The following is a 20973-nucleotide window of genomic DNA, read 5'->3' on the forward strand; positions in this document are numbered from 1 at the left end:
AGCCGCTAGCGACTAAGAGCTCTTGGCGACTAAAGATTTTGTCCGCCATTAACCGAAAGCGTACAAGTAGGAAAGAATTGGGAACAAAATTGTTGATAATTCATTAATTCAAGGGAATTTATTATTCTATTAATCATTTTAATGCTGGAATACCAACTTTGTGGGCTAGCATAACATAAGTTGCAAATATAATACTTTTCATCACATTTATCAATAATATAGCAGTTTAGTATACAATTAACAACGTGACATGTCAATTAGCGACTATGGTGGCTAACGGTAAAAGAAAATCAGCTAAATTCCCAGCCCTAGTAAAAACATGGCGAACATTTCCACGTGCAACATATAATGGAATGACGGTGTGGTGCCAAATTTGCTGAAGGTATTGTGACGTAAAAATGTTGCATGACTCAGAGTTTGTCTTCCTACAAACTTCTTAAGGTTTGTTTCGTTATTTTCAAGTTAAATTTGTATCTTTGAGTTGAATACGACGGCAATCTTCAAGGTTTTGAATGAAAATCTTACACTGAGTCATGCGACGTCCACACGTCACAATGCCCCGAACTAATGTTACATAATAACCGCATAATGACGTACGGTATAAGAAATTGACAGAATTAATATATTATGACGTAACAGAGGTGGCAACTTATATTTACAGTTTGCTGCGTTGCCGGTCTAAATACAGTTCAATGTTTACTTGGTTGGTTAAAATCAACTCGTGGATTTCATTCAGTCGCAACGAAGTTTCATTTTAGTTTCTTTAAGAGGTTCAGTAGTTCTCTTCCAATGATACCAAATAATTCCATGCCAACTTCCACTTGATTGACGCATCCAGACTCCATTGAGGAATGAATGGGCGCAGTCACTAAACCACCATCCCTGAGATCCTCCATTGCTAGTTGCGCAGTCACCACTAATATATTAAAACATGAAAGATTAAAATTACTTTGTTGCATCTATTTATATTCTATCTTATACGTTACTGGCAGGATATAACTGAAAATCCTACTGAGGTTGTGGCACTTAATGTTTATTGAGTTGAACATATTTGTTCCTGAACATAACATGACGTACTTCCAGGAATCGTTATCGTTATCTTCCGTCGAGAATGGGTAACCATTGCTAAGCGCTAAACTATCCCCGGCATTTCCGCTGTATCCGGAAACATGAAGCCGATATAAATTTTCAGCGGATTCGATCGAAAACGAGCTGCAAAAACAACAACTTGCTTTAAAGGATTCGAATCCAGACAACTAAGTGGTAATTTACTCAACAAAGTTTTACGTTGATTAATAAATGTAAGATTTGTAACTTCTTTGTTATTTATGTCACAACAATCGTCTTATGACCTATAATCGGCGTGAGCTTGGTTTCCAGCGAAGTCCCACAGCTCTATCTTGAGTCTGCATCCTCCTCTACGCGTCATCTCGTGGATGTTGTCGAGTCCTGTAAGTAATGAAGCACGAATAATAGAACAAAAAACATCAAAATAAAATGCGTTTAAGTTGAACAAACTTCCTCTTACCAAGCCAAAATTCCCCATCAATCTGGCCAAAACCGTTCGCGTAGTCGTCCCATGGTCGACTAAAATTCACACTTCCGTCAATTCTTCTTTGAAAAATCTGTTAATAATTTGATTTTACATTTTAGCACAAGTGTAACATGTTTAATTTATATGTTTAAATAATCTTCAGTTTATTACGTCATAATACAAGAAGTACGGCAATATTTACACTTCGCTTACAATACGCAAGATATATCTTGATAAGTTAGATCACTTATTCCAGTGGCATGTTCATATTTTTGCTAAAAATTTCAAGTTAAGAAAATTTTAAACTCATATTATAGGTAGCTGTTTGCTGCAGGTGATTTGGGTGAAATAAATCAGTTTTACGTGACGCTGGTTGAATTTCGCCCGTTTTCACTGCAAGCGACTTACGCAGTTCAATGCAATTGTTTCGCATGCTGCATAAACGAAGCGAATTAGACACAACAATAATGTTGGCATGCAACACAATAATAATTATTAGCGTACAGTGATTTTTATGCATCGTGGCATGCGACCCAATGTGGGCTTATAATCGTCTCTGCACAACCGAACACGACTAACACTCCCACAGCAATCATTGTTCTCACAAGTTGGCAAACAAACTTCATTCAACGTTTTAGAAATTTAATTTCAGAAAAGTGGAAAAAGACAAATTTAAAAAAGCGCGAATGCGTGTGGAAACAAATCCATTGTCGTTTGTGTTTTCTTACTTTCTTGCTATAATGCAAATAAATAGCACACAACGCATTACCGCCTTGAAGTCAACACAACTTAATAACTATCGCTTCAATACTACACAGTAAGTGTATAAACTTCTATGTATACGTTTATACCTTTCAATACTACTGTAAGTTCAATATAATTTGTAAGCTATTCCACTTATAACTGTGGTAAATCTTTCACTCACCGTCCATTCATCCTCGCAGTAAACTTCAACACCACTCGTCAAAGTGTGGGGACCGTTGCTTGATGACGTAGTAGAACATGACGTAATACTAGATGTTGTTGTCGTGGTAACAGTGGTAGTAGCCATGGTCGTGGTACTGGGAGGTGTAAGGAGCTCCTCGATTTCTGGAAACAATATTTTGTTGTAGAGAAGATTGAACTTTTCCAGCAAAGTTCCAGTTAAAACTCGATCGTATTAAGCAATAAAAATACAACTAAACAAGACAACAAGCATAGACCATAGCGTATGAGTTCTATATAAGTGGTTGCAAGTAGATTGTAATGTTTCTTTAGTTTACATTTTTTGGTTTGCCAGATGCTTAATAACAAAGTCGCAATAATAATTTAATCGATTAAGACATTAGTTTATTGCAGAGTTCTTTATGTTCGCATGAAAATTGACGATGATTAAAATAATTAGTCTATGATCAGAAATCAACTTACTTGCCAGTCTGGTGACTATGTCGGTTCCTAACAACCCCAGATCGCACGATTCTCCTTGCATCCCCTTCTGTCCAACTCCTCCGGGTTCTCCTTTGGATCCTGGATGCCCCTGAGCTCCAGGAATTCCGGATTTTCCAGATCTGCCGACATCACCTTTGTCTCCTTTCTGCATGTTGGAATTGACGACGTCATCATCACAAACAGTGGTAAGGACTTGACGACATTGTTGCGAGTAGGTCATCATGACGAAACAAGCCAATGAAAACAGAAGAATCACTCCTTTCATGGTTGACTATGAAGATCTTCCGTTGAAGTTGACGATATGAAATCCCACCAAATCGCTGCTCTGTATATAGCCGTCTGTTGAAGCTCGTGGCTTCCAAGATGACGTAAAAAGTTCTCGGAAATAAGGTCGTCAAATTCGAAGATCACGTCATCATGGCGCCTTATCCAGACCAAAACTATGTTGTTTGTGAACACAAAAGCAGTAAAAAGAAAGAAAGGAAGTGAGAAAGTTTTACGTCAAGAAATGTGAGAAAGTTGCGAAAATTACCTGTTTTATTTTCGGGTCATGCTCAAAACAGATTCATTGACGTAATAACTTGATTGTTTTCCGGGAATATTCACAAAACACATTTCCAACAACTTTGCTTGTGACGCAAGATTGCTTATCCAATCATAGTCTGGCTCCGGTTCTGCATCATCACAAGCTTATATGACGCAATCCAACTCATTGTGACGTTATTTTCGAACATTATGGAAAGTTGAATTGCTTTGAAAACGATAGAAATAAGTTTGATTGTTATTATCAGGTTTCATTATTGGCTTTTCTTGGCTACAAAAAACCTACTCGAACGTCAAATAACAAAATGCTTATTGTTTCGTATTACAGTGATATTAGCAAAGAAAGCATCAGCCAATTTCTTTACGAGATGTTTTTTCAGCAACGTAGCAAATTATTTCCTCAAGTCAACGAATATGTTTCTGCCGGTAATTATTCTATGGCTGTGCTAGGATTTGTTTCAGAACATCTTATTGGTTAATTGCTTGCTAAGAACACCAACACCTGTTAAACCATGCAATTTCGATTCAATCATTTGGATAAGAAACATAAATTGTGGAAACATATCACTTAAGTTTACACGACACGCAAATTCCTATTTGAGGCGGCAAGGGTCGGCATGCTTAGTGGGTATTTCACGGGCACATGAAGCGTGTGTTTAGGTTACATGCTCGGTCGCTTAAAACGGATAAGAAAAAATGTATTCCGGCTGATGGTGGTTTCGACTTAGGTAATTCCCCATAAACATATAAGCCGGTTTAGCAAATTGACTTTTATAGCGCTTGTTTGTGTGCCCAAAGCGCTGACGACGTCCGAAATAAATGGCGTAAAACTTTGCATATGTAACGTATATGTCCATAGTACACTGTCAGGTTCTTATCGAGGTAACAGCTGCCGCAACAACCAGGCTTTCTTCAGTCACTACTGCAATGACTCGCACGGTCAATCCCACCATTTAGTAAAACGGGAACAACGAGTAGAAAGTTAACTGCGCGCTGGAATGTCAACTAAAATACTCGTTCATGGGCCACGACTAAGAAAACGTCTCTACCCAAGCCAGTCACATCTCGAATCCTTCCTATCAAAGTCAGTCACCCTTCCCGTTTTAACGTGCGGTACCTCGACCTAATCAACCGAAGCGAGAGAATGAAATCAAAGTGTCGACCTTAGGAGTTAGGACCAAGCAAATGAAACTTGCGTGTGAACAAAACAAACGGTACAGAGCAGGGATGGCGAACCAATAACCTGCGTTTTCAGTGACCTACTTGTGGTTTCAAAAATTATAACAAAATATGAACAAATGTTTCAGTGACAAACATGGTAATAAATATTTGCAACTAGGCCCAGCCTAATTTTAATCTAGTACCGGACTGAATTTCCGTACAGCACGCTGGCACTACTACTCGGCCCGTAGTATTGCGTTATCATGCCTAGTCTTGGCGTTTGTGACGTAACAAGACTCTTGTGCTGTTCATCGTTAGTATTTTGATGATTTATACCCTTTGTAGAATTTCATAAAATCAAGGACCGGGAATCGCCTCATCCCAGATATAAGGCTGCAGGTGTTAAGCTGAAAACTACACATTACCAGTCCAGGAACCCATAAAACTTGCAGAGAAGATGCAGCAGCAAGTTTCTCATCGATATTGACATTTAAATAAATCCATGACCCCACTTGTATTTTTTCCAGGTTAAAGTCTCATTTGTGACTCGTTCAATTAAAAAGGTTCGTCACTCTAACGCCACCCATAGGGTCTAACTTCATTTTCAAAACAACGAAAAGTGCAGTAAACTCATACTGTGAAACTCACAATTACGTAAATAAATACTCAAAGAGTGAACGCAAATTGAAATAAGAAAAATATATCGTTACACATGCAATTAAAATAGGTTTTGGTCAGCTACTAATAAAATGGTTAATTGTAACTTTCGCTTAGAATTTGAAAATAGAAGGACATCGATGGTCGCACTTACTCCAAAGGCACCGCATGCTACTTGCAACTTTGACGTGCCTGGTGAGAATAGAGAAATGAAATTATGCTTAAGTACAGAAATAACTGAAGGTAGAACAAGGTGCTATCACGGTGTGTTCTGTTGTTTTTTTATTGAGAAAGGTATAAGTTTAAACTCCCACAAGAATTTTTGAGGAGGAAAATGTAACTTTCAACAACCCACTAAATAGAGAATTTGCAAAAACAATGATGAAATACATTTAGCCAGTTCAAATTACAAGTTATGTGAACTTTCATAAAAATTATGCAGATCTTTGGTTGAAATCCTGTGCGAAGGTTTATGTCAGGGCAGGAAATCAATCAAGTTTTTCAAGGTATGTTGTGACTTGCACACTGTCAAGAGTCGTTTTACATATACAGTGAATTCCTCCTTGAGTAAGATACAGGAGGTAGAGAAAAAATTATAATCGGCGATTGAACCCGGCCAAAGAACTTGAAACCAGGGATTTGGAAGATGCAAATTTTGCTGAACTGGTTCTTGAATGAGCTGAATGAAAAGCTCAATCGAAAAAAGTAAGTAATTGAAGAGATTTCTCAACAGAATCAAACCTACTAACTCAATTTGAATAATACTCGTTTTAAGAAAATGCAGCAAATATTAATTTCAATCTAAGGCTATGACACCTGATAGTTTGTAAATAATATTCGTTTTTCAGTTGTATTACCTTATCGGTAGTGGCTGAATTAAACATCAAATGCATTGAAACGTTGGTTTATAAAAAAAAAACAATACTTGACAGATTTGTTATTATTAGGACGCGCATACACGCTAACAGAGCACAAGGTCAATGAACAAAACAACAACATGCTTTGTCATAACTTGGAACTCACCGACAGGAAACAATCAAAACTTTTGAATGAAGCAAACTGTTCCACAAACTTAAATGACGACAGGCCCACAGCATTTGAGGTGATGATAATATACAATACCCATTATGCTATAGCAGGAGCGTGTAAACGTTATATTAGTGCTTTAATATAAATCGAATCTAACAATCTTAGTTTGTGTTATTTCGACAAAACTTACACAAAATCGAATGATTTCATAAACTTTACCTTGTGTACTTTTCAAGAACCGCGCTTAATACTTTGGTGATCATTCATGCGCGACGCGATATATTTTTCATGATTTGTCATTGTTGTTGACAAGTGATTATAAAATAAACTTACCGTATACACTAAGTTGGGTTGTTTGTTGATTTCTCAAATTTTAATTGTTATATTCTTTCTATTTCTAACGCATATTGCTTACAGAAAGACGTTTGCAACATTAAATTATTATGTTGTAATTCTTAGATACCAGAATGGTTATGATCCGCATTTCTTGTCGTGATCCTCTTACTTTCCACGTGACCATAGATGACGGGGATTCGGCAGCCATGGCATTCTGTAGATCATGGAGTTCCTCAAACTTGATACCCAGACTGACCAGAGTCATGGTCCATTGGCATCCCTATAATGAGACTTATCAATCTAGAAACTATAGACGTTTCTCAGAGGTGGGCAGTCTGAACTTTGAAAGTACCGTCGGTAACGGTACCGGTACTTGGCAAAAAATATACCGACGGTTCTGGTATTCGCTACTATTTTAAAAAAGTGGTTCGGTACTCGGTACCGGTACGTTTTGTTTAAAAAATGCTGCTGTAAATGCAATGTTTGCCGCTATTATGACCCGGTAAAGGTTACTCCAGGCCAAAACATATGTGACGTTACTCGCTTGCAATTTTAGTTGGTATTTCCAGATTAAAAAACAAATAGGTGCTAAAATTAGCATTAACGGTTAATTAACACGTATTTTTGAAAACACACTCGTTAAAGTTATGAAATAATCACGTGAAAAGTACCAAATACCTTGACGGATTGAAATATTTTGAAAAAGGAATTCGGTACAGAGATTTGGCATTTCTTTTTCAAAAATACCGACGGTAACGTTACTGGTACTAACAAAGTACCGTGGTACAGTAATTCGTTACTATAGTACTGCGGTACTGCCCACCTATGACACTTCTTTAGACGCAGAAATGCACCAACTGGACACTTAATAAAGTGATCCAAATGTTTCAGGCAGAAACCGGGTCAGACGCTGAGTACGTATTTGGAGTAGAGATTTAGAAGATGCGCATTTTGCTGATCAGATTCTTGAATAAGCAGAAGGAAAAACTCAATCCTAAAAAGTAAGTAATTAAGGAATTTTCTCAACAGAATCAACCTACTAACTTAGTTGGAATAATGCTCGTTTAAAGAAAATGCAGCAAGTTTTAATTTCATTCTATGACTATGACACTTGATAGTTTGTGAATAATATTCATACATCAGGTGTATTACCTTATGGATGGTGGCTGATTCAAACAGCAAATGCATTGCAACGTTGTTTTTTGTTTTTTAATAAATCTCAATACTTGATAATTTGTTATTATTAGAACGCGCATACACGCTAACAGAGCACAAGGTTAATGAGGAAACAACAACGTACTCCGTCATAGCCTGGAACTCTCCGACAGGAAACAATCAAACGTTCGAATGAAGCGAACTGTTCCACAAACGACGACAGCCTGCCCACAGCATTTGAGGTGACGATAATATAAAGTAAAGATTATGCTATAGCAAGGCGTATAAACTTTATATTAGCGCTTTATTATAAATCGACTCTTAGTAAACAAAAAAAATCTTAGTTTGTGTTATTTCTACAAAACTTTCAGAAAATCGAATGGTTTCATGAACTTTATTTTGTGTACTTTTCAAGAACCGCGCTTAATACTTTGGTGATCACTCATGCGCGACGCGATATATTTTTCATGATTTGTCATTGTTGTTGACCAGTGATTATAAAATAAACTTACCGTATACACTAAGTTGGCTTGTTTGTTGATTTCTCAAATTTTAATTGTTATATTCTTTCTATTTCTAACGCATATTGCTTACAGAAAGACGTTTACAACATTAAATTATTATGTTGTAATTCTTAGATACCGGAATGGTTATGTTACGCATTTCTTGTCGTGATCCTCTTACTTTCCATGTGACCATAGATGACGTGGATTCGGAAGCCATGGCATGCTGGAGATCATGGAGTTCCTCAAATCTGATACCCAGACTGACCAGAGTCATGGTCCATTGGTATTCCTATAATGAGACTTATCAATCTAGAAACTATAGACGCTTCTCAGAGGTGGGCAGTATGTACGTTGAAAGCAATGTTCCCTCTAAGCTGCGCGCGTGCGCAATTGCGCACTGCTGACACGGTCTCCGCGCACAGAAAATCTGTGCTGCGCACAAGAAAACAATCCAACCTGAATTGAAAATAAAATAAACGCATAATAATAATGGCCACAGTGCGCACGTGGCACGTCTGATGTTGCTCACAGTGGTCCAAAGGACCGCTCAGGAAGTTAGTGTGTTTGCTCAGACTCGTGAAAAATTAGAGGGAACATTGGTTGAAAGTATCGTCGGTAACGGTACCGTTACTTGGCAAAAAATGTACCGACGTTTCCGGTATTCGGTAGGCTACTATTTAAAAAAGTAGTTCGGTACTTTTTCGGTACTCGGTACCGGTACATTTTGTTTAAAAGATGCTGCTGCAAATGCAATGTTTGCCGCTATTATGACCCGGTAAAGGTTACTCCAGGCTAAAACATATGTGACGTTACTCGCTTGAAATTTTACTGGACATTTGTTGACTAAAAAAGACCAACAGATGCTAAAATTCACATTAAAGGTTTAATTAGCACGTATTTTTGAAAACTTACTTGTTAAAATTATGAAATAATCACGTGAAAAGTATCGAGTACCGGGACTGATACCAAATACAAATTTTTGAAAAATGAATTCGGTTCAGAGAATCGGTACTTTTTTTAAAAGTACCGACGGTACTGAAAAAGTACTGTTGCACAGTAATTCGGTACTATAGTACTGCGGTACTGCCCACCTATGACGCTTCTCTAGGCGCAGAACTGGACCAACTGGACACTTAATAAAGTTATCCAAATGTTTCAGGCAAAAACCGTTTCAGACGCTGAGTACGTATTTGGAGTAGGGATTTGGAAGATACACATTTTGCTGATTAGGTTCTTGGATAAGCTGAAGGAAAATCTCAATCCAAAAAGTAAGTAATTAAGGAATTTTCTCAACAGAATAAAGCTACTAACTTAGTTGAAATAATACGCGTTTAAAGAAAATGCAGAAAATTTTTAATTTAATCCATAGCTATGACACCTGACAGTTTGGAAATATTCATACATCAGGTGTATTACCTTATGGATGGTGGCTGATTCAAACAGCAAATGCATTGCAACGTTGTTTTTTAAAAATTCACATACGTACTTGATAGAATTGTTATTATCATAACGCTCATACACGCTAACAGAGCACAAGGTCAATGAGCAAAACAACAACATACTTCGTCATAGCCTGTAACTCATCGACAGGAAACTATCAAACTTTTGAATGAAGAAAACTCTTCCACAATCTTTAACGACGACAACAGGGCCGCTGCATTTGAGGTGATGATAACATGAAGTATCGATTATGTAATAGCGGGGCTTGCTATAACTTTACATTAACACTCTATTATAAATCGACTTTAGTAATCTTACTTCGCACTATTTCTTGTGCATTTATTCATAATATCAAATGACGTCATAAACAATACTTTATGTATTTTTCCAAAACCGCGCGCGCTCATTACGTGGTGATCACTCATGCGTGACGTGATATGTTTTCCATGATTTCATCAATTTAGTTAATTTTCGTGTTTGAGTTTTATCACTGTATACATTGTACAATGGCTTACTTCAACTTCTCAGTTCACAAAAATAACCGAACATCTATTGATTGGTCATAAATGTCGACAAGTAATTTTAACATTGGTCCATATCATACATTTACTTTGCTTTGCTTTAGTATAGGTCGCGAGCCTGCTATTTTCCATGTGACCATACATGAGCGCAATTCGACAACCCTGGCATGCTGGATTTCATGGAGTTCCCCAAATCTGATACCCAGAGTGACCAGAGTCATTGTCCATTGGCATCCCTATAATGAAACTTATCAGTCTGGAAACAATGGATGCTTCTCTAGGCGCAGCACTGGCCCAACTGGACAGTTAATGAAGTGATTGGCAGAAACCGGGTCAGACGCGGAGTAACTAAGGGTTCCCAGCATAGGACGAGACGTGGAAACATATTCACGATCAACCACAAAAATGATCAAGAGACTTCATCGTCCTTAATCCACATCCAGCTCTTATAATGAATCCAACCGATCTGCCGCTGATGCACCAGGTGTGTCTTAACCTACCGCCAGCAAGTTTGTTTCTGATTCACAGTTGTCTGGTCCATTAAACCCTTTGCAATGTAGTTGGCAAGAAAAATTTTTCCCTGCGAAGATCTTGGAGGAGTTGAAGAAAGTTCAAGCAAGACTGGATTTTCCGGCATTGGCAGAAGCTACATCGATCTCATTTGTGTGTTTCAAGGCAATCCAGGTCTATTCAACCACGCCGTGAGTTCGACAATGAGCTTTCTGATCCAAGTCCTTATACCTTTCGGCGTGCGTGCGAACGCCGGTCAGCTACAAGAAAAGCATCCACGAGGTTATCAAAGGTCAAAGTAAAGCACAATAACGTAAAAATATGCTGGTATATATGGCCACTAAACCCATAGAATAATTGAAATTCAAAGTCGAGATGAGTTAAGTTTGCAGTTTAACATATGCTCATATTAACGCCACAATGTTTACTGAATTGTTTTGTTTGACAGATTCTCGTCTCAACACTCCGCCGTCAGTCATTTTGTAAACTGTCGTTTTTTTCCCACGAGTATGACGTGTGGCGACATGGCCGAGTCATGGAATGCAGAATGAAATTGGAATTGCTCTATGTCAACATCAAGTGGTGAGCAATGTAAATTTGTGAAGTTTTGCACAAAAACTCTTCCAATTGTCTTTAGTGCTATACATATGCAACGTATTGTGGTAGAAGCTACATGGTTATATTTTGTATGTTTTAGGTCGACCCAGATCTGTTTAACCACGATGAGAGTTCTACGCTGAGCTTTCTGGTCATGTGTCCTTATACTTTTCGGCTGACAATTGCAAACGCCGGTCAGCGAAAATCAAAGAATCCAAGGTCATCAAAGGTCAAATTCAAGGGCAATGAGGCACAGATCAAATAAGAACAAACAAGGTCACAGTTAAACAAATTTACTTGTACAACTTACATATGCATGATGTCATATATAGCGTATTCTTTTATGTATGTGCTGCAGATTACTTTGATGAGTGGTCTTCAAAGAATCAGACTCCTTGCTACTCACAAACTATGAAGTAGTCAAGTTAAACGTAATGTCACTTTCCATCTGTGCAAGATGTTGCAATAAAAACTGAAATTCCTTGCAAAGTAGTTAATATTTTTAAAGTCCAGACCTAAACTTTACCTGCTTGTACAACTGTAATATAACTAACAACTTTATATAAATGGAACCGTTTGTTCCTGAAGTTTGTGTATATTTTATGCTTCTAATTAAACGGAGCTGTTTTTGATTACAGCAGTTACACAAATTTTTACGGAACAGACATTATTTAATGTTATGTTAAGTCATAATTGTTTTGTGGTTATTTTTTGCCATTATTTGTGCGGAGCGAACATTACCATGCTAACCGTTATATTTAGTGCTATAGCACAATAAAGAACGTGCTCAAACGATTAATGAACAAAAAAGTAGCTAATCCCAATAGCGTAAAACTTGCAAGATAACAAAATACAATAATGTGATGAAATGATATGGCCACGAAACTCATCAAATATTGAAATCCAAAGTTGAGATGAGTTAAGTTTACAATTTAACATATGCTCATGTTTACGCCACAATTTTTACTGAATTTTTTTGTTTGACAGATTCTCGTCTCAACACTACGCCGTCAGTCATTTTGTAAACTGTCGATTTTTTCCCACGAGTATGACGTGTGACGATACCCAGGAGCATGGAATGCAGAATGAAGTCAAAATTACTCTTTGTCAACATCAAGTGGTGAGCAATGTATATATGTGAAGTATTGTTGAGAATTTCTTTCAATTGTCTTTAGTGCTATAGATAAGCAACATATTGTGGTAGAAGCTACATGGATATTTTGTATGTTTTAGGTCGACCCATGTCTGTTTAACCACGCCGAGATTTCTACGCTGAGCTTTCTGGCCGCGAGTTGTCATGTGCCCTTATACCTTTCGGCTGACAAGTGCAAACGCCGGTCAGCTTAAAGCAAAGCATCCAAGGTCATCAAAGGCCAACATTTATCACGAAGAGGCAAAGATTAAATAAGAACAAACAAGGTCACAGTTAAACAAATTTACTTGTACAACTTACACATGCATGACGTCATATATAACCTAATCTTTTATGTATGTGTTGCAGATTACTTTGATGAGTGGCCTTCAAATAATCAGATTCCTTGCTACTCACAAACTATGACGTAGTCTAATTAATGATAATGTCACTTTGAGTCTGTGCAACATGTTGCAATAAAAACTGAAATACTTACGTTACCATTCTTACGATTCTAACCGTTATATTTACTTCTATAGCACAATAAAGAACGCGCTCAAACGATTAATGAAAAAAAGTAGCTAATACCAAGGATTTAATACTTGGAAGGTAGCAAAATACAATAATGCGATTATATAATTGTATATATGGAAACATCAAACCCATCAAATAATTGCGATCCAAAGTTGAGTTGAGTTAGTTTGCAGTTTAATATATGCTCATATTTAAGATACAATTTCTACTTGATTTTTTTGTTTCACAGATTCCGGTCTCAATGCCCCGTTGTCAGTCATTTTGTGAACTGTCACTTTTTTCCCACGGGTATGACGTCTGGCGATACCCACGAGTAATGGAATGCAGAATGAAGTTGAAATGTCTGTTTGTCAACATCAAGTGGTCAGCAATGTAAATTTGTGAAGTTTTGATCAAAAACTCTTCCAATTGCTTTGAGTGCTATAAATACGCAACGTATTTTGGTAGAAACATTGGTAAAAGCTACATGGATATATTTTGTGGTTTAGGTCGACCCAGATCAGTTTGACCACGGCCCGAGTTCTACGCTGAGCTTTCTGGTCATGTGACCTTTTTCTTTCGGCTGACAATTGCGAACACCGGTCAGCTAAAAGCAAAGCATCCAAGTTCAACATCAACAACATAAATTTTAAATTTGTCAACATCAAGTGGTCAACAACGTACATTTGTGAAGTATTGTTGAGAGTTTCTTTCAATTGCCTTTAATGCTACATATTTGCAACGTATTGAGGAAGATGCATTGGTTAAAGCTACATGGATATATATTGTATGTTTTAGGTCGACCCATATCTGTTTAACCACGACGCGAGTTCTACGCTGTGCTTTCTGGTCTCATGTGTCCTTATACCTTTCGGCTGACAATTGCAAACACCGGTCAGTTAAAGGCAAAGCATCCAGGGTCAGCAAAGGTCAAACTCAAGGGCAATGAGGCAAACATCAAAGGACAAACAAGGTCACATTTCAACAAATTTACTTCTACAACTTACATATGCATGACGTCATATATAACTTATTCTTTTATGTATGTGTTGCAGATTACTTTGATGAGTGGCCTTCAAAGAATCAGACTCCTTGCTACTCACAAACTATGAAGTAGTCAAGTTAACCATAATGTCACTTTCCATCTGTGCAACTTTTTGAATTAAAAATAGAAAGCAAGTGAATTATACTTGGACCATTTTGGCATCATTCGTCGCTTGTTTAGTGATGTTTGACTTGTTTGTGTTGTTATGTTAAATAAAACGTAAACAAAAGACACTGTTGGACTGCAAAATACTTGAGAGTCAAAATGACACCCTCCGTCGTCCAAGGTAATTCAAAATTTCAGTCTCTCTAGAGTTAAAACTTGCAAGATAGCAAAATACAATAATACCATGATATGATTGTATACATGGATACCGAATAATTGAGATAATCAACAATAAATTAGATAATCCCAAGGGCTTAAAACTTGCAAGATAGCAAATGACAATAATGAGATGATATGACTGTATATATGGCCACCAAACCCATCAAATATTTCAAATCCAAAGTTGAGTTTACAATTTGATATATGCTCATATTTCCTGATTTTTTGTTTGACAGATTCTCGTTTCAACACTTCGCCGTCAGTCATTTCCAAAACTGTCGCTTTTTTTCCCACGGGTATGACGTGTGGCGATCCCGCCCTGAAATGCAGAATGTACAGTAATCGGAATTACTCTTTGTCAACATCGAGTGGTCAGTAAGGAAATTTGTTAAAAAACTTCTTTCAATTGTCTTTAGTGCTACAGATATGCAACGTACTGTGGTAGAAGTTATATGGACCTATGTTGTTTGTTTTAGGTGGACCCAGATCTATTCAACCGCGCCGCGAACTCTACACTGAGCTTTCTGATCACCTCTGGTTATACCTTTCAAATGACAAGTGCAAACGCCAGTCAGCTATAAGCAAAGCTTCCAGGAGGTCAAGGACAATGACGCAGAGATCAAATAAAAAACAAACAGGGTCACAACTTAACACACTTACTTATACTACTTACATGCGAATGATGTCATATATTACCTGCACTATTATTTGTTGCAGATTACTTTGATGAGTGATATTTAAAGAATTTGACTCTTTGCTGGTCACAAACTATGATGAGATAATTTAGTCATTGGATCTCTGTCCACCTGGGCAACATGTTGCAGGAAATACTAAACATTTTTGCAAATTGTTTCTAACATGACAAGCCAGACACAAACATTTTCTACTTGTGCTATTGTAATATAACCATCAACATCATACAAACAGTTCTTGTTATTTCGTTTCCTTAGAAATGATGTGGATGTTGTATGGGTTTAATTAGACACAGCTGCAGTGTTCCCTCTAAGGTGCGCAACTGAGCAAATGCGCAGTACCACCAGACTATTTGCGCAGTAAAATCTCATTCTTGCGCACTTGCAATTTCCAAATTTAGAAGTAAAATGATCTTCAACAGTATTTTTGGACAGAACGCTTCTGCGCTTATCGCATTTATACCGTGTGCTGATGCACATGAGCATACAGACATACACTACCCTATTGTTACATCACTATCTTTTCTCTTTGCTTCACAATCACTCCACACTCGTGGATGCAACTAACTTTATTCCTTAGCTTGCAAAAGATTTTTATTTTCCAGTTTCGACTCTGAAGACTGGTTTTACTATTTACAGTAATTACATTTTCTAAACTGAGCGAATATTTATCCAAGTTAAATACAGACCTACCAGTGAGATGTCTATTCAAGGAAACGAAGCTAAAAAATGGAAGACTGAATTTAGAGAGGAATGGTTAAATACAGCAGTGAGTGTGTGACACTAAATTACAATGATGATACCGGAAATCAAGTTGGTAATTCATTTTAACTCAGCATTAAAATGCTCATGCTCACTAAATCAAATATTTGCTCAGCGTAAAATTTTCTTAGAGGGAACACTGCACAGCTGCCTCTGAATACAGCAGTTACAGAAAAACTGCAACTACTGCAACTACTGCCTTGTGGTTAAACTTTGACAACTACAATGTAGTGGTAGATGGAGAGACAGCTTGTGCAGATAAACAGCTATTTTCAACTCGTTTAGGAAAATACACAAAATGAAATTAAATGGTAGGCTTATAAGCCATATCATATAGTCCGCATATAAATAATATTCTAACTTGCATATAACAGTAATTGACCTTTGTCACTAGATGGCAGGAGTGCGTTCCTGAGTGTGTTCCAACATCAGAAGATTGAAATACTGTCTCCGATTCCACTGCAACCATGGTCTGCTGCTTCCTTCAAGTTCAAGACAATAAGAGAGAATTCGGGTCTGTGCAGACTGGTCGGTTTCACTTGCTGTCCACTTCTTGGGCGAAAGTTTGAAAATTTTCTGAGAATTCAATTGAAGACCATTTAGTAGGAGTTGATACATAGTTTAAAAGTAGGGGTGTACACTTTGGATGAACGAAGGTCCAAGAACCAAATCTCAATGCATTGAAATTCAACTTTTCTTTTTACGATTCGTAAAACGGGTTTCCTTCTTACTTATACGCATTTATTGGAATACGCAGTCGAAATAATAAGTCGTTGAATTTGACTTCACATCGCGATACCAAGCCTACACGGCACACGCGTTGTCATGATCTACACTAAATCATGCCAATTTGACAATTGTTATGCAATTTAACCGTGAATAATTTTGAGAACTTTTTGCAAAGGCGAAGCGCTGTATTGCCTCCAATTTGGTAAATTTCAAACTCTTCTACAGTAGGATAGGAATCAAAATTTTGGATCAATAATAAACTATTCTACTGTAGAATACTGCATTTTGGCTTGTACACCTCTAAATACATAATGAGTTATAAAGTTTCTTCAACTTGTGGATAAACTCTGCAGGATGATTTAAAAATAAGGTTCTATTTTCAATAACTTGTAAGTTATTAAAGAGACATTGAAAAATTATACAGTTTAATTTAAAATTGGATACAGCAATTCGCATTTGCCACAAGTTTTCAAGCTGCCTGGGAACCGAATCAACTGATTTCATGAAAACTTCTCGTGGGATGGAAAACATAACTTCTCGTATTCGCCTTCCAATCTTGCATGAAGAGAGCACAAGTATGAAAGCATAACTTCTTCTATTGATTTGATTTTCATGCAAGATGGCGCTCCAACACATTGCACTATTGTTGCTCGTGATTGGCTGAAGGTCCACTTCCCTGGGAGATTGGTGAGTCATCGTGGTCCGCATCACTGGCCAGCCAGAAAACCTTACCTGGCACCCTGTGGGCTTGGAAGGGCGAATGAGAGAAGTCAGAACTTCCATTCATCAAGAATTTCTCATGAAATCATTTGATTCGGTTCCCAGGCGTTATATACTAGAGCATACAACTCTTTCTATTGCTTCTGTTAGCACTGAATTACCTGGATAATCATCTGTGATGTCATAAAGTGTTTGAGGCGACGATGAAGTATTTGTTGTAGCGATGGGAGGGCCTCTGTGAAGAAAGTATTTTTACATTCACATTGCACAAATAATTGTTTCGTCACAGACACCTTTAAGTTCGCACAGCAGCATTGTATTAATAACAATGACAGCAGGGAGCAAGATCGAAAAAAGTAGCTTACTGAGTGCAGAGAATTTAGTACGGAAAGAAATAAAAGTGTTCTTCGCATATTTTAGCAACTCAAAATTAAATTGTTATACTACTATATATCGCATGCTGATGCAACGGAGAGCTGCTCGCGTACCAACTGAAAAGCCCCGCGCACCACTAGTGGTACGCGTACCACCGGTTGGGAACCCCTGACTTAGACTTATTACCTTGACAAACATCAGGACGACTTTCGGGGTTGAAATCCCTACATTGAGTGACAATGCTTTTCAGAGTATTTCAGATCTTCAGATCATCAGGATTACTTTCCAACGATGCTTCTATGTCTTAAAAATAACTCTATTCAGGTTTTTGTCCTTTATCTTTGATCGATTGAAGGATCAAATCAAATGGAACTCCGTGAAATGCCGGATGTCTGGTGATGATTTCGTATCCAATCATCCCAAGACTGAAAATGGATGCATTTGTTATATTATATATGTTGCAATGACTGCACAACAACATAAATTAGCAGATTGAACCGTCATACAACGTGCATATACTTAGAAGTTACATTATTCATTATGACAGACTTTGTTTGCATTAAGTTACATTATCTCCTCTGTTTCTCTGGAAATAAAGCTGCATCTTAGATATATTGGCGCTTAAAAATCAGGCAGAAACTAATCTTATTACTGAAAGCAGTTCTTCACACAGAGAAACTTGTAAGTTACTTATAATAGCACAATTTCTACATCAATCGCTACAAATTCCTATGATTCATAATTTCATATATAACATCTAAGTTTGTGTATATATCAACATGTTGTACGGTGGCAATTGAACTGTATTGCATCATATTTTCTTTCCCAGAATTTTTCTGTTTATTCATAATTGGCATAATCTACTACATACACTAACAGCACAGTATCCATTTTACACATCAAGACAGTAACCTCTGACATAAACTTCAAGTGTAACAGAAAAACAAGTTTGTACGGCCCAAAGCAATTTAAGTCAAAACTGGATTGTCACAAGCATTTTGTCATAACAGTTTATGCAGAGCGGTGCAAAAAAAACTATTGGGCAAGTACTGGTAAAGCATGCAAAGAAATATATTAATTTTGAAATTATCGGCAACTTTTGTAGCACTTTCTGCCATATTTGAACATCTGATTTGTTAGTTTATTGTCTCTCAGTTTAACAATCAATAAAAGTGCATTTTGCTTTAATCTGTATTAATTTATTTGCAATGACAGGTCGCATATATCAGCACTTCTTTCCAATTCTCTTTGAAGTGCTGTTATAGGCAATCTCTAGTGTATGTCTATTCTCTAGCTCAGGACTTATTTCCACAGAAAAACAGCTATGAAACATTTATTGCAATATTTTAAATAGCAAGAGCTAATAAGTACGTGAGGAATCAAAGCAAACCAACCTCAACTGTATACATCCATTTCTGAAGTTCTTTTGAGTAAGAGATTCTTCAAGAACTCTGGAGCAGTGTAGTAAGGAGTGTGTTGTGTATTTATTGCACCATCTACTGATACTGAGCCAAATCTGATGTTAACAGGATATTTTGAGGCTTCAGGTTTCCATGAACAAATGATTTTGTTTCATCGTAGTAATGTAGATATGACAATGCATCTGCAACTTCATAAACAAAACGCATCCATGTTAGACATCAACAGATCCTTAAGGTTGCCGCTATCCACACACTTCATGATGATGTCAATGCAGTTGGCCCATTTCGTAGTTCCAATAATTTGTACGACGTTGTTGTGATTTAAGCGATAAAGAATATCGATCTCTCCTGGAATCCTAAACATATACTCACATAATGAACACTCATATCATGTTAATGATGTGATCATATTGGAACTCATGGTATGAGAGGGAATAAAAATATTTTCAAAATAAATTGCAATTGCAAACCAACGCTTGCTCCAGTTCAGTGCTTCTGATAAACATATCTAGATTAAAGCAATACCAAAAAAATATGTGTATCATTCAGAACTTGCTTAAAAGCTAGCTAGGTAATTGGGCCTGGAGCGATTAAAGATTACTACAAATTATAAGTCGGTCAAAGAATTTCCTCTGTCCGATGATAAAGATTATGATACGATTCATAGCAGGCCCTACCAAGGGGACGGCCAATCTTTTTCAGTAGCTAGAATAGACCTCTCTTGCTGACTTGCTTACAAAATCAAACACCTAAGTGAGGTTAATGGAAGCGAACTAAATTGGCATATGAAGTTCTAGAAACTTCTATCCCAGGCAACAAACAAAGAAAATCATGTCGATTGCTGTGAAACGCTTTGACTTTATGCCACACTGGGACTCTGGATAGATGCAGTTGGCGAGTTAGAACTGCACGGACAACGACCTTAAATAACATGTTCAGCAGTGGTATGCCGCGTGTATATAATTGATGCAATCACTTGACGACATAGCTTGACATCACATACAGCTTGACGACATAGCTGTTTTAACCTGATGCTAAACAAAAGCATCATGTAATTACCAGAATTCAATTCAATACAGTGCATGATCACGGCAAACACGAAAAAGTGACTTTTGGCTACTACAGAGTACCGGTTTAGCCTTGACTGGATCGCCAGTTTAAACACCATTGTGCATTGCACTGTGCACAATTCAGCAGTCTTTAGAACTTGCTTGGATTCTACATTCAGTAAGTAAGCATACGGTTATTCCAGTGCCTAAAAGCCCGAGGTAGATAACCTATATATAGCCTACGGAACAGGACCAATTAAGCAGTGTTAATGCCGAACACACCAAACGCCTGAAAGAGCTGAAATCGAAACAAGGCCAATTTTGTTCATTTCAGTCTTTTCAGATTTTTAGTGAGATCCGTTTATATTTTGAGCAAGGCCATTCCAACGGTTTTAACTGCAGTACCGATGCCATTTCACAGATACACCTATGCTATATGTTAAACTAGCCCGTAATAAAACTGTACCATACTATAGTTCGTATCTATTCCTGTGGTATACGGTGTGCATCAATCACTATACAAACCTTATCCATACATACCGGTATCGCCTAGATCTCAGTAGTCTACACCAGTAGCCTACACCATCAAAACGTACCGTACAATGACCAGCCATAGCTGTTCGGTTGGATTACTCATTCGACACACGATTAGCCTTACAACGATTACAAGTTTAAAGGGTGGAATTATTCCTTTCAGCTCATACAAATGGCTAATCCGTGCGTTCCTTTTTCCATTTCCTATGAGCTAATCCTTGACGAATCGGGTTAAACGTTGCTAACTAACTAAGATTACT

General features: G+C 37.4%; 2 protein-coding genes and 1 long non-coding RNA gene across 12 annotated transcripts in view; 1 reads left to right on the forward strand and 2 right to left on the reverse strand.

Moving 5' to 3' along the window:
* Positions 1-20973, reverse strand: part of LOC143449058 (microfibril-associated glycoprotein 4-like) — a 55901-nt gene continuing 34928 nt past the window's right edge. For 2 of the 4 annotated variants that reach the window (XM_076949103.1, XM_076949102.1), the window contains exons 2-6: positions 2460-2623; positions 1529-1625; positions 1353-1449; positions 1078-1212; positions 1-916 (exon numbers count right to left, since the gene is read on the reverse strand). In XM_076949103.1, coding sequence (XP_076805218.1) covers positions 733-916; positions 1078-1212; positions 1353-1449; positions 1529-1625; positions 2460-2623 — 677 coding nt within the window. In that variant the 3' untranslated portion in view covers positions 1-732. The other 2 variants (XM_076949101.1, XM_076949104.1) reach the window with 2 other exon arrangements.
* On the forward strand, positions 5526-15417 carry LOC143449077 (uncharacterized). Of its 6 annotated transcripts, XR_013114499.1 has the most exons (18): positions 5526-6028; positions 6271-6425; positions 6812-7014; positions 7580-7689; positions 7936-8085; positions 8482-8632; positions 9509-9617; positions 9879-10014; positions 10415-10794; positions 10899-11011; positions 11269-11402; positions 11518-11693; positions 12405-12537; positions 12651-12836; positions 12919-13455; positions 13572-13755; positions 13861-14035; positions 14118-14462. XR_013114499.1 is itself a non-coding variant. In XM_076949147.1 (12 exons), exons 9-11 carry the CDS (start codon positions 10762-10764, stop codon positions 11369-11371), a joined length of 249 nt encoding a protein of 82 aa, XP_076805262.1. In that variant the 5' UTR covers positions 5526-6028; positions 6271-6425; positions 6812-7014; positions 7580-7689; positions 7936-8085; positions 8482-8632; positions 9509-9617; positions 9879-10014; positions 10415-10761; the 3' UTR covers positions 11372-11402; positions 14908-15417. The 6 variants fall into 6 exon arrangements, 1 of the variants encoding a protein (XP_076805262.1); XR_013114503.1 differs by having other exon boundaries at positions 10415-11112; positions 14118-14459; XR_013114501.1 differs by having other exon boundaries at positions 10415-11102; positions 14118-14454.
* On the reverse strand, positions 16060-20952 carry LOC143449084 (uncharacterized). Of its 2 annotated transcripts, none has more exons than XR_013114510.1 (4): positions 19104-20952; positions 17896-18012; positions 17496-17569; positions 16060-16461 (listed from the first exon to the last, which is right to left on the reverse strand). It is a non-coding gene; the product is annotated as an uncharacterized LOC143449084 (long non-coding RNA). The 2 variants fall into 2 exon arrangements; XR_013114509.1 differs by having other exon boundaries at positions 16061-16461; positions 17896-18134; positions 19104-20928.

Source organism: Clavelina lepadiformis, chromosome 3 (genome assembly GCF_947623445.1).
Source record: "Clavelina lepadiformis chromosome 3, kaClaLepa1.1, whole genome shotgun sequence".
In the NCBI taxonomy this organism is placed as follows: Eukaryota; Metazoa; Chordata; class Ascidiacea; order Aplousobranchia; family Clavelinidae; genus Clavelina; species Clavelina lepadiformis.

What these genes read in the sequence shown, in the direction of transcription:
- LOC143449077 (XM_076949147.1), top strand. Translation starts at nt 10,762, where the DNA reads ATGAATCCAACCGATCTGCCGCTGATGCACCAG. An exon ending in ATCTGCCGCTGATGCACCAG is followed by an intron (nt 10,795 to 10,898) that starts GTGTGTCTTAAC and finishes TTCCCTGCGAAG; the next exon opens with ATCTTGGAGGAGTTGAAGAA. An exon ending in CAGGTCTATTCAACCACGCC is followed by an intron (nt 11,012 to 11,268) that starts GTGAGTTCGACA and finishes TTTGTTTGACAG; the next exon opens with ATTCTCGTCTCAACACTCCG.